This window comes from Phocoena phocoena, chromosome 12 (assembly GCF_963924675.1).
Source record: "Phocoena phocoena chromosome 12, mPhoPho1.1, whole genome shotgun sequence".
NCBI lineage: Eukaryota > Metazoa > Chordata > Mammalia > Artiodactyla > Phocoenidae > Phocoena > Phocoena phocoena.
In genome coordinates this window covers 45,619,433-45,631,909 of record NC_089230.1, presented here as the reverse complement: position 1 = coordinate 45,631,909, position 12,477 = coordinate 45,619,433, and the positions used below count along the sequence as shown (strand labels likewise).

The window sequence follows — 12,477 nt, the reverse complement described above, 5'->3', positions numbered from 1 at the left end:
TGTAGTTTCCGAGGCAGAGTGACCTCTTCCCATTTCCCAGCCCCTTCCTTCCTCACCTCCGCCTTCACCCGCCTCGCGCATTCGCGTCTTCCCCCCGGCTGGCCCGACGCCGGGAGAGTTTGAGGAGAGGTTGACCCAGCGCCCCCCGCCCCCGCTGCCACCCCCCGGCAGAGCCCCGCAAACCGCCTCCCCCTGCTAGTTACTGGGGACTGTCGGCTTTCCAACCTACGCTAAAAATGCGCTCTCTTACCGAAAGAAAACCAACTTTACTACCCTAAACTAGGGACCGCTCGTGGTTAATCAATCTAAGTGTTTACACTTGTTTTCTAGCCCCGGAGGAGCTGAGGGAATTGATTGGCTCCGTCGAGCTCGCGACGTCCACGCCCCGCCGGGACTCCGCCCCCTCGTGCGGCCATCTGCTTCGCTGTCTCGTCTCTCGCTCTGCGCCTCTTTCTCTTCCACCACCTCCCTGCCCACCCCCCGTCGGCTCCGCCCCTTCCCACTCCCCCCAGCCTGGGGCTCCGAATCCTCCCTGGCCGTTGCCAAGGAGACAAGCCGATACCAGGCAAATAGGCATTCGAGAAAGAAAAAGACGGGAAAGCTACACCGCAGCCTGGTAACAAAGGAGCAATAAAAGCAGCCCCCAAATGGAGGGCTAAGAACACGTCAGGAGAAAATCCAAAAGCGAGCTAGCAATCGCCCCAAGTTTAACCGGGAGGGGGATGCAAAGGAAGGGGCATGATTCACGTTGGGGGTAGGGGGAAATCAACAGCTTAAAAGAGCTTTTGAGAATCGCCTGGATGGTGGTTTTGGATCAGCCCAGTTGGCTTTTCAAGTTGGAACGACGCTAATACAAGGGATTCGTAACCATCGCGGCGGCTGGGGTCTTGGGCCAGGCCAGCGGGCTCCCTTAGGGTGATAACAAGTTTGGCAAGATACACTTCTACGGAAACGTCTTAACGTCGGCTCTGGGGAACATGACTTCGTGATTGAATAATGACGCATCTGAAGAAGTGGACAGTGAGAAGACGAAGCTTCATGTAACGATCTGCAGCTTGGTGATTTTCAAAGCAGTACTTGAACAAAGAGTTATTGGCTTGAATCAACCGTCTTTTTCACTCAGAGTGTGACCCATTTCCCTACAATGAGCAGGAAAATAAAACTTTGAGAATTCAGAGCCAGCACCGGGAGAATCGAACCATTCCTCCGACTGCTTCTCACCTCCATAAGCTAAAGATTATTCATTTGAGGATCACTAAATGTAAACGAGAAAAAGTAGTCTGATTTGGACACGAGTGAAAACTTTGGGAGCAAAAATGTAGGTGGTAGGAGAATGCTTATAAGGGTGTATCCTTGATTTTTGCCTCTCCCCCCTCCCCCTCCATTCTTTAAATCAGTGCGCTGTCTTTCACGCACAAGTAGCGTCTGGTACTTCGGTGGCAAGGGGTGCAGATGGAGGTACACTGGTAGACCTTTTCTCTAACCCAAGTTAGACTTGGAGCGTTCAGGGATGTTCTTGCTAGCTCTCAATATGTAATTTCTCCTTAGAACTGTAATAGTCAATCCGGTTGTTCAGAGTTTCGTCGCGGCTGCCTCCCTCCCTTCCAGGAGCCCACTCGATTGCGTGCACATTCACACATGTTCAGGAAGAAAAGAGTCCCTCCGAGGCTGGCAGTAGGCTGAAAAAGATTCATATCGACGCGAATTGCATCCCAACTGTAAATATGGATTCGTACACTCTAGGCTGTGTCTCATTTCACCACAGAGGAAAAACTGTCATTTCATACAATGATAAAATGCAGACCTTTCCAGTCTTTTGTACATGGCCCTCACTTTATATTGTTGGGGGGGGGGGGAATCACTAATTGGGAACGGGGAGGGCGGGGGGTTGATGAGCGCCGCAGGCCAATCTCGAAATATTTTATTTCATGCCAGTGTGGGATAGAGAAGGGAGTGTGGCTTCGTCTGCTTGCTGCTTTTGCATTTTCTACATCTGGCCTACAGACCTAATTCTAACTCGCGATCTCGTTTGATGAAATTCGATCTTCTTGGTTTAAATACCTTTCAATTTGGGGCTAATTCACATTTGCAACCGTTAGAAAAACAAACCCTGTGCGGTATCTGTGAAACCAATATGGAACACAGAGACAGAAAACATGCTGCACACATATCCCCACCATTGTCTTAAAAACTCGCATACATACACACATACACAGAAACACACGGGAAAGATGGGGGAGGGGAGGGAGGGGAGGGAGGCAGACACGGATATAGACCGACCAGAGTCAAAGCGAGTCAAGTTAACGCTTTCTCCGCCCCCATCCACAAGTACCACCCCTCCCGCGTTAATTAATTACAAACAAAGCAAGCCAATCAAGTAATGCATTAGTATTTTCAAGCAGAGGGAGGCGAGAAGCATGTATTTTTTAATTGATTTATTTATTTGGAGGACATTAATTCTCGGTCTGAGGCTGATTTTCAAACCGTTTGCAAAGCGCGGCTCCATTGTTCGCCGGGCGCGCAGGCCCCGCCCCCTGCTTTGTGTGCGGCGCGCGGATTGGCCGGCGCGCGCGGGGGCCGCGTCAGCGCCCGCGAGCCCATTCATCTGTGCACTTGGGCGTTGGACCCCGCATCTTATTAGCAACCAGGGAGATTTCTCCATTTTCCTCTTGTCTACAGTGCGGCTACAAATCTGGGATTTTTTTATTACTTCTTTTTAAAAAAAACTACACTTGGGCTCCTTTTTTTGTGCTCGACTTTTCCACCCTTTTTCCCTCCCTCCTGCGCTGCTGCTTTTTGATCTCTTCGACTAAAATTTTTTTATCCGGAGTGTATTTAATCGGTTCTGTTCTGTCCTCTTCACCACCCCCACTCCCCCCTCCCTCCGGTGTGTGTGCCGCTGCTGCTGCCGCCGCTGCTGCTGCCGCCGCCGCTACTGCTTACCCCGTCGTTACACCAACCCGAAGCTCTTTGTTCCCCCCTTGGATCTGTTGAGTTTCTTTGTTGAAGAAGCCAGCATGGGTGCCCAATTCTCCAAGACCGCTGCGAAGGGAGAAGCCGCCGCGGAGAGGCCTGGAGAGGCGGCTGTGGCCTCGTCGCCTTCTAAAGCGAATGGGCAGGTAAATTCTACCTGTGGTTCTGGTTATTTCTTTGGTGTCTTTCTCTAGTCCCGACGCTTCCCCTTCCCTTCTGGTCGTGCCCGAAGCGCCTTCTGCGGAGAGGACCGTGACCAGATTCCAATCTGAAAGTTGAATGGAAATCGATAGCTTAAATTGTCAATTTCTTATAGGTGGGGTCTCCCCCCACTCCAAAGTAGTGGTTCCCGGAGAATCCTGGTGATTCTTGTGTAGACGGGAGGAATGAATGATAAATCGTCTAAAATGGCGTGTTTGGAGCTTGGCAGAACGTGACTAGCTAGGTGCTACCCCACACCCCCGCACCCAGCCAGGTTGCATTTGTGTTTAGTGGGCACAAAGGTATTTGAGTGTCTCTCGTGTTTGTTGTCGAGACTGGGTCGCCTTCAAGATTTCTGAACTGGTGTGATTGTGTATGTGGGTAGGGAAGGGCGGGGGGAGGGCGAATAGGGATGGCGGTGGAGAAAGGCGAGGAGGGAAGAAGGGCTGTCTTATTGTATGCCGAGGCAGCGTGCCCCGGGTTCTTGGAAAGGTTGCTGGCTGGCTGGCTGGAGCTGGGCAGAAGGGTTTCACTACCTTTCGGTGGGCTTTTCCCACTGTTCTAAATCTTTATTTGTAGTTGTCTCTGGAATTACACACCCATCTGACTTTTAAATGGTCTCCCTAGTGTGGGAAGACTCTGTGGGTCCTTGAAGAACCTGTCCAGATGGTCAACCAGAGGCAGTTCTTGTGTTTCGGTCGAGATTGTTGCTGTGCGCGCCGCCTGGACCACTGCGGGGGCTGCCCCTGCGATGCCCGAACCCAGGCGGATGGCTACGGTTGGGTGGGCCCGAGAGGTCGGCCAAGGGTGGCTGCTTCGCAAACACCGGGCACCCACCACGCCTCTTTTCCTAGAGCAGAGGCCGTGTTGCTTCGGCGGCAAGCTCTGCCAAGAGGCTTTGAACCCGTTAAAAATGCAAAATGAGCCGCCTGGGCGCGCCCGGGCTTCGCAGAATCACTGGCGAAGGTGGGCGTGGAAGAAGAGGCGAGACCTCTGAAATAATCGGTTTCCCCCTGCCTTGTTAGTTTTATCCAGACTAGGATGCCACCTGAGCTTTGTTTGCGGACTCCGCGCTGCGCTATCCGGGCTTGGGGGCGCCTTGGCTAGCGGGCAGGGCCCGACCCGGCAGGGCGGGGTGGCCCGGCCGCCCCGCCCCTCCGCGCCCCGCTCCGCGCCGTGGAGCCGCAGCGCCCCCTGCCGACCCCAGGCCCTTGGCGGGCGTAGGGCCTTTGCGCGCGCAGCCCAGGCACTTCTGGCTGGACCGCTGGGATACCCCTGGGAGTTCTTGGTGTTTTGAAGGCGCCTTTAGCGTTTAGGGAGAAAGGGGGATGTGTAACCTAGGCGCAGATCACCCGCTCTGGCTCTGTGCCTCCTTCCAAAGGGCGTTTGGCGTATCATATATTACGTGACTCCTTTATCCCAAAGCCCTTGAGGCGAAGGTTGGAATGGGTTACCCTTTGCTTTTCATGTTTCAGACTCGGCCCTTTTAAGGCCTCGGGGGCATTTATTGCGTAGTCGAGGCTTCCTCAGTTCCTTTAGACATCCCAAACAGCACTGCCCCCAGGTCTTCGAGGAACTCTCCTCTGGGCATCCAATACCGCCATCCAATTAGTGAAGGAGAAGGTCTCCAAAACCAGAGGGGCCCCGGTGGACGCTAGTCCCTCCCGGTCCTGGAGTGGGGGCGGGGATGACAGGCCCAGGCCCCCTTCAGTGACCTCCCGCTTTCTCTGCCCCGCAGGAAAATGGCCACGTGAAGGTAAACGGCGACGCTTCTCCCGCGGCCGCCGAGCCCGGCGCCAAGGAGGAGCTGCAGGCTAACGGCAGCGCCCCAGCCGCCGACAAGGAGGAGCCCGCGGCCGCCGGGAGCGGGGCGGCGTCGCCCGCCGCGGCCGAGAAAGATGAGCTGGCCGCCGCCGCCCCCGAGGCCGGGGCCAGCCCTGCGGAGAAGGAGGCCCCCGCGGAGGGCGAGGCCGTCGAGCCCGGCTCGCCCACGGCCGCGGAGGGGGAGGCCGCGTCAGCCGCCTCCTCGACGTCTTCGCCCAAGGCCGAGGACGGGGCCACGCCCTCGCCCAGCAACGAGACCCCGAAAAAAAAAAAGAAGCGCTTTTCCTTCAAGAAGTCTTTCAAGCTGAGCGGCTTCTCCTTCAAGAAGAACAAGAAGGAAGCGGGAGAGGGCGGTGAAGCCGAAGGCACCGCCGGCGCCTCCGCCGAAGGCGGCAAGGACGAGGCCGCCGGGGGCGCCGCTGCGGCCGCCGGCGAGGCTGTGGGCGCGGCCTCCGGGGAGCCGGCGGCGGCGCCGAGCGAGGAGGCGGCCGCGGGCGAGCAGGGGGCGGCGGGGGGCGACCCGCAGGAGGCCAAGCCCGAGGAGGCCGCCGTCGCGCCCGAGAAGCCGTCCGCTAGCGAGGAGGCCAAGGCCGCCGAGGAGCCCAGCAAGGCCGAGGAGAAGACCGAGGAGGCCGGGGCCAGCGCGGCCACCTGCGAGGCGCCCTCGGCCGCGGGGCCCGGCGCGCCCCCGGAGCAGGAGGCGGCCCCCGCGGAGGAGGCGGTGGCCGCCGCGGCGTCGTCAGCCTGCGCAGCTCCCTCACAGGAGGCCCAGCCCGAGTGCAGTCCAGAAGCCGCCCCAGCGGAGGCGGCAGAGTAAAAGGGCAAGATTTTTTGAGATAATCGAAGAACTTTTCTCCCCTCCCCCCGTTTGTTTGTTGGAGTGGTGCCAGGTACTGGTTTTGGAGAACTTGTCTACAACCAGGGATTGATTTTAAAGATGTCTTTTCTTATTTTACTTTTTTTTAAGCAGCAAATTTTGTTTTTAACCACCTACCCACAGATCCCATCTCAGATCATTCTGTTACCACCATTCCAACAGGTCGAGGAGAGCTTAGTTACCTTCCTCTGCCTTGTTTCTCTTTTATTTTTATTTTTTGCATCAGTATTAATGTTTTTTGCATACTTTGCATCTTTATTCAAAAATGTAAACTTTCTTTGTCAATCTATGGACATGCCCATATATGAAGGAGATGGGTGGGTCAAAAAGGGATATCCGATGAAGTGATAGGAGCCACGATGGAGAAATTCAGTGGTGCATAACATTGCCAAGATAATGTACCACTACAAAGGATGGTGTAAAGGCTTAGTCTTTTTTTTTTTTAAAGAAAAGTTATTACGATGTATTTTGTGAGGCAGGTTTACAACACTACAAGTCTTGATTAAGAAGGAAAGTGGAAAAAAAAAAAAAAACACCAATACCCAGATTTTTAAAAAGATCATAGTCTTAGGAGTTCATTTAAACCATAGGAACTTTTCACTTATCTCATGTTAGCTGTACCAGTCAGTGATTAAGTAGAACTACAAGTTGTATAGGCTTTATTGTTTATTGCTGGTTTATGACCTTAATAAAGTGTAATTATGTATTACCAGCAGGGTGTTTTTAACTGTGACTATTGTATAAAAACAAATCTTGATATCCAGAAGCACATGAAGTTTGCAACTTTCCACCCTGCCCATTTTTGTAAAACTGCAGTCATCTTGGACCTTTTAAACACAAATTTTAAACTCAACCAAGCTGTGATAAGTGGAATGGTTACTGTTTATACTGTGGTATGTTTTTGATTACAGCAGACAATGCTTTCTTTTCCAGTCGTCTTTGAGAATAAGGAAAAAATCTTCAGATGCAATGGTTTTGTGTAGCATCTTGTCTATCATGTTTTGTAAATACTGGAGAAGCTTTGACCAATTTGACTTAGAGATGGAATGTAACTTTGCTTACAAAAATTGCTATTAAACTCCTGCTTAAGGTGTTCTAATTTTCTGTGAGCACACTAAAAGCGAAAAATAAATGTGAATAAAATGTACAAATTTGTTGTGTTTCTTTATGTTTGATAAAATACTGAGACTTTGAGTTTCTAGTTTCATTTTGAAGAAGATCTCGCATGCCATCAAGAGTAAATTTTCTTGTGGTTTTTAATCTGAAGTTTTCAAACTGGGAAATTTGTAATCAGTAGTATCAGATTACGTACAGGAATATTTTACAACATTCCATGTCAAATCTGTTACCATTTATCTGCATTTAGTTTTCATTTAAAAATTGAACAATTATTTTTATTGTAGTTAATAGCATGTCAGGATGAATCACTTAATACAAAAGTGGTATGACCCAAAGACTCTTTAAATGTCTTATGTGAAAATGTCATAAAACTACATTTTTTGTTGTTGTTGTCATGCAGATCCCAAAACAAATTTATACTGAGTGAGAGTCTATTTAATCCAAACTGCAGGTGGGTCATGAAAAGTGACCGAATGTGTTTCAAAAACGGATGGTGTATTACCTGCCATTGTAATTGCTTAGTGCTTGGCTAATTTCCAAATTATAGCTTAGAGTACGCATTATACTTAGGAAAACAAGCTTATGTAAAGAAGTAATGGTGAATGGACGACTTTGTCAGTTTATGGGCCTTTAGTATTTGCCTCAATTCAATAGTTGCATTTTTTTAAAAAATGAAAGTAGTGTGTTAGCATCTTGTTATTCAAAGGAAAAGATAGAGAATAAATTTCCTTGTATAGTAATAATCCTTACTAGTTTACCTTCTTTGCTCTTTACCATCTGTAACTGGATTTATTTTCTTCACTGGACCCTAAACTGAATGGAATTTTAAGATAAAGATGGGTATCAAATATCATTATTTCACTAAATGCAAAGAAAAGCGTCTATGCACACCTGCTTTGCTGTTTTTGAGCAGTGTGCCTTGTAGGGTTCACAATAAGTCAGTAGTGAACCACGTTTGTAATAATGTCAAATCTTAAACTCATTAGAAAAATAAGTTAGCTTTTGACATACGGTTTTAATTGGAATAATGGATTATAAATAATAGTTCATGACCTCTTTACCCTCCCCACTATTACCCTCCCCACTAATAAAATCAAATAACACTTGGAGGAGTGTGTAATTTTAGTTGGTGTTTCTTGATCTTGGAGGATGTTTGAAAGTTAAAAGTCAAGTCTGGTAACCCAAGGACCGCTGTATGGGGTCTTCCACCTTACCAACTTCTCAAATACCCACTTGGACAAGTATAGCACTTGGTATGTGGTAGGACTCAGAAAAAAAATAGATTTTAAAAAGTAACTCCTGAGTACTCAAAAATACTATGTAGCAAACTATATTACTAGGTTTGTTTTTTTAACAGCTGGAATTTATTAAGATGCTTACTTTGACTTTAATCATTGCCTAAAACACTTTGGGTGGTATTGATGGAGTGGTGGGTTTTCCACCAAATGATTAAGTGAAATTTGACATATATCCTTTCATCCAAAGTTTTGTACATCACATTGTTTTCTAATGGAAAAATGTTAATATGGCTTTTTGTATTACTAAAATAGCTTTGAGATTAAGGAAAAATAAATAACTCTTGTACAGTTCAGTATTGTCTATTAAATCTGTTTTGGCAGTATGTATAATGGCATTTGCTATGGTTATAAAATAATTCCTCTGGATTATAATAATCATTTGATCCAATTCCTATTGCTTGTAAAATAAAGTTTTACCAGTTGATATAATCAAGCTTGCTAAAATAGGATCTTTTACGAATTTAATTTTAAAATGCAAGTTTTAGAGAAATTTTTTAAATCTTAAGTGTTGATGGTAAGTATAACATTCAATTTAAGGAATTTAGAAGGTATGCTTGACATCATACTTAGGATATAAAATTATATCCATTGAAAGTGAGTTAACAATGCTCACAAGTCAAATAAAAATTTTAATGATAGAACTTGATAATATGTTTGAGAAACAATGTAATTTATTTATATTTCCCCTCATATGAATATAAACTTAATAAAACTGCAGTTAAGGTTAAGGATTTGGGGGAAGGGTGCTTTTTGCTTTTATATATTTTAGGTAGGTCCAACTGGGAGGGGCATGTAGTTTAACATAGCCCAAGTTAGCTTTGAAAATTAAAGAATTAGTTAAGTAACAGGGCTATTAGCTTTTATCTTTCCTTTAATCATTCACTGTGCAAACTGAGCATTTTTTTCCCTCTCCACTTCCCAGCTATATGAAAGTGCTTAAAGCAGGGTGTAGCAAACAGGAATTTTAAAATGCTTTCAAATGCTCCAGTCCCTGCTGGGTATTCAAGTTCTAGCACTCCTTTAAATTACACCCAACAATGCTATTTTAAAAATGGAAAATAAATACTTCTAAAAGATGTGAATGTTAACCATGTTTTATGTTCCTGAAAAAGTGATAAATTCCTGATCCTGAAATACTCCTATAGTTCTTCCTCTCAACTGTTCAACATCAACTTTAAAACAAACCAAAATTTCTATTCCATCATAAGATCTAGCAGCTGAAAGTATGTAAAATAATTCCTTCAAAATTTTTAGAAACTATCCTGATAATCTCAATTCTAGTATGTTTTTTTTTCTTTTAATAAATTTATTTATTTTATTTTTGGCTGCGTTGGGTCTTTGTTGCTGCGCGGGCTTTCTCTAGTTGCAGAGAGCGGGGGCTACTCTTTGTTGCACTGCGTGGGGTTCTCTCATTGCAGTGGCTTCTCTCGTTGCGGAGCATGGGCTCTAGGCGTGCGGGCTTCAGTAGTTGTGGCACGGGGCTCAGTAGTTGTGGTTCGCGGGCTCTAGAGCGCAGGCTCAGTAGTTGTGCACGGGCTTAGCTGCTCCACGGCATGTGAAATCTTCCTGGACCAGGGCTCGAATCCATGTTCCCTACATTGGCAGGTGGATTCCTAACTGCTGCGCCACCGGGGAAGTCCTCAGTTCTAGTGTTTTGATAAAATTAGACCATATCACTTTTTCGTACTACTAGTAAATGCGAAATGAGAATATCTTTGTCAATTGATCCTTTTACAATTTCTCTCATTTCCAGGGAAAGGTGAAAGGCAACAGGATTACTCATCACTTAAAATTTTAATGAATATAACATTTCAGTTGAATTTGTTAAGTTGGCATTACAGATTGTCTTCCTAGCAAGTGGGCAAGTGTTCCTTAGTTTTGAAATGTGTGTTATGGACTGGATAAAGTGCTAGAATTCTGTACCTGTGTAAATTAGTGGGGGTGAGAAAAGGAAAGGAACCCTTGGGGAGAGTTATAAATCAGAAGTCTAAGAAAGCCTTCAAAACAAGTCTTAATGCAAATGACACATACCTGCATTTTGGGAAAGCACCATCCAATAAAAATATAATTCTAGCCACATATGTAATTTTAAACTTTTTCAGTAACCATAATTTTTTAAAAATGAGGAACAGATTAAATTAACTTCAATAATCTATATATCCAAGATATTTGAACATGTAATAAATATAAAAATTACTGAGATAGTTTATATATTTTTTCTTACTAAGTCTTTGAAATTCAGTGATTTTAGACTAATAGCACATCTCAATTTGGACCAGCCACATTCCAAATGCTTACTGGCCACATGTGGCTACCATATTGGAGGGCACATGTCTGGAGAATTAAGGTGTGAGAGTCAAGGAATGATTAGAAGTGTTGGGCTACAGACTATTTGCAAAGTGTAGCTTTGTAATTAATTCCATGAGTTTCAAGGGCTTAGCTTTTGAGTCAACATTTGTTTCTCTACTCAACATCAAGTTTTTTCTAGATTTCAAACCATTTTAAACAGTTAATATAGCATTGATGTTACAAATAAACATGGTTAGATTCTTGAAAGAACTTGTTATGGGCTATATTGTCCCCCCCCAAAATTCATGTTGAAGCTCTAACCTCCAGTACCTTAGAATGTGACTGTATTTGGAGACAGGGTCTTTAAAGAGGTGATTAAGTTCAAATAAGGGTGTTAGGGTCAGCCCTAATTTAATGTGACTGATGTCCTTAAGAAGAAAATAATTGGACATACTGAGAGACACCAGAGGTGCATGTGTATAGAAAAAAGACCATGTGAGGACACAACAAAAGGTGGCCATCTGCAAGTCAAGGAGAGGGGCTTCAGAAGACGTCAGACCTCTCAGCTCCTTGATTTTAGACTTCTAGCCTCCAGAACTGTGAGAAAATAAATTTCTGTTGTTAAAACCACCCAGTCTGGTATTTGTTATGGCAGCCCTAGCAAACTAAAACAGGATTCCAGGGTAAGAATGGAAAGATTGTCTGTCCTTAGCTGAAGTTGTAAAGAATTTTACAGGCTTGCTTTTTCTCCTCCTTCAGTGGAAGAGAGACTACTTTCTAGCTTGAGATTTTTATCATTATTATTATTGTTTTACCCTAGAAAAGAGAAACAATAGTTTCAAAATTAGAAAGATAGATTACATCTCTATCTTAATTCTTTATTAATAAGTTGATGGGGAAAATCTCTGAAACATGAATAGTAAAAAAATATTGTCTAAAAATACAATGTAGTGTTATGTCTGAATTTATCCATCTCTTTGTATTTTCCTTGCAATTTATTTGTGCAAGAAACTGAGTTATTTGTCCTATAATTTCCAGTGTGAATTTTGCCAATTGCACCTCATGCTGTCATTTAATACATTCCTTCCTCTTTTCTGTACTTCTTGTATTTTCTGTAAATTGATCAATAGATCTAGAGGCTTGATCAGATTCAGGTTCAAAGGACTATATCATAGGTGATGGTATATATTTCTATCAGAAGGCACATATGCCTGGTTGTTTCTCTTTTTGTGATGTTTGAAGTCATTGATCTTTGCTTAAATCCATTAATTTAACTTAAAGTTGTAAAATGGCATTACTCTAATTGTCTTTCCTTTTTCTATTATTTGTGCAGCTACTCTATAAAAAGAAACTTTCCTTCATCAACCATTTTGTTGTTCTGAGGTACATTTCTTTATGGAAAGGCAGAATAAATGTTTGATTCTTTCCCTCTATTTACCGATTTTCAGAATAATGAGTTGGTTCCTTAATATCCTCCAAAGGTGACCAATGATGGTATTTGTTGTTTAATATCCTTACACATTCATCGATTTAAGCTTATTTGATATAAGCAATGTAAGTGATGCTCTGATTGACTCATGGTAGATTATCTTTTAAATTTACAGAATTCAATAAATGAAATCAGTTTAAATTTTATTAAGATGCTACATGGGAATGTGCAAAACACAAATGGAACTCGATATTTACTCAAATTAATTGGATTTACATATTTAAATGTGGGCATGCCCATAAATTTTAGTTGAGGTGTCATGTCGAGAAGACTTCTGTTTACATAATTTCAAAGAAATAGGAAGCATTGCAATTTTTTCTCTTACCCAATGATTACTGCTGGGTAATCATTTTAAATGTCATCAAAATCTATGAACTTAACACTTTACTCCATGTAGTAAGAAAAAT

At 44.6% G+C, this 12,477-nt stretch overlaps 1 protein-coding gene across 1 annotated transcript; it reads left to right on the top strand.

The window, feature by feature from the left end:
* The first annotated feature begins 2,604 nt into the window (after nt 1–2,604).
* Nucleotides 2,605–7,022, top strand: MARCKS (myristoylated alanine rich protein kinase C substrate). The gene is made up of 2 exons (XM_065889084.1): nt 2,605–3,119; nt 4,913–7,022. The coding sequence occupies exons 1-2, from the start codon at nt 3,018–3,020 to the stop codon at nt 5,813–5,815; spliced, it is 1,005 nt and encodes a 334-aa protein (XP_065745156.1). The 5' UTR covers nt 2,605–3,017; the 3' UTR covers nt 5,816–7,022.
* The last annotated feature ends 5,455 nt before the right edge of the window (nt 7,023–12,477 follow it).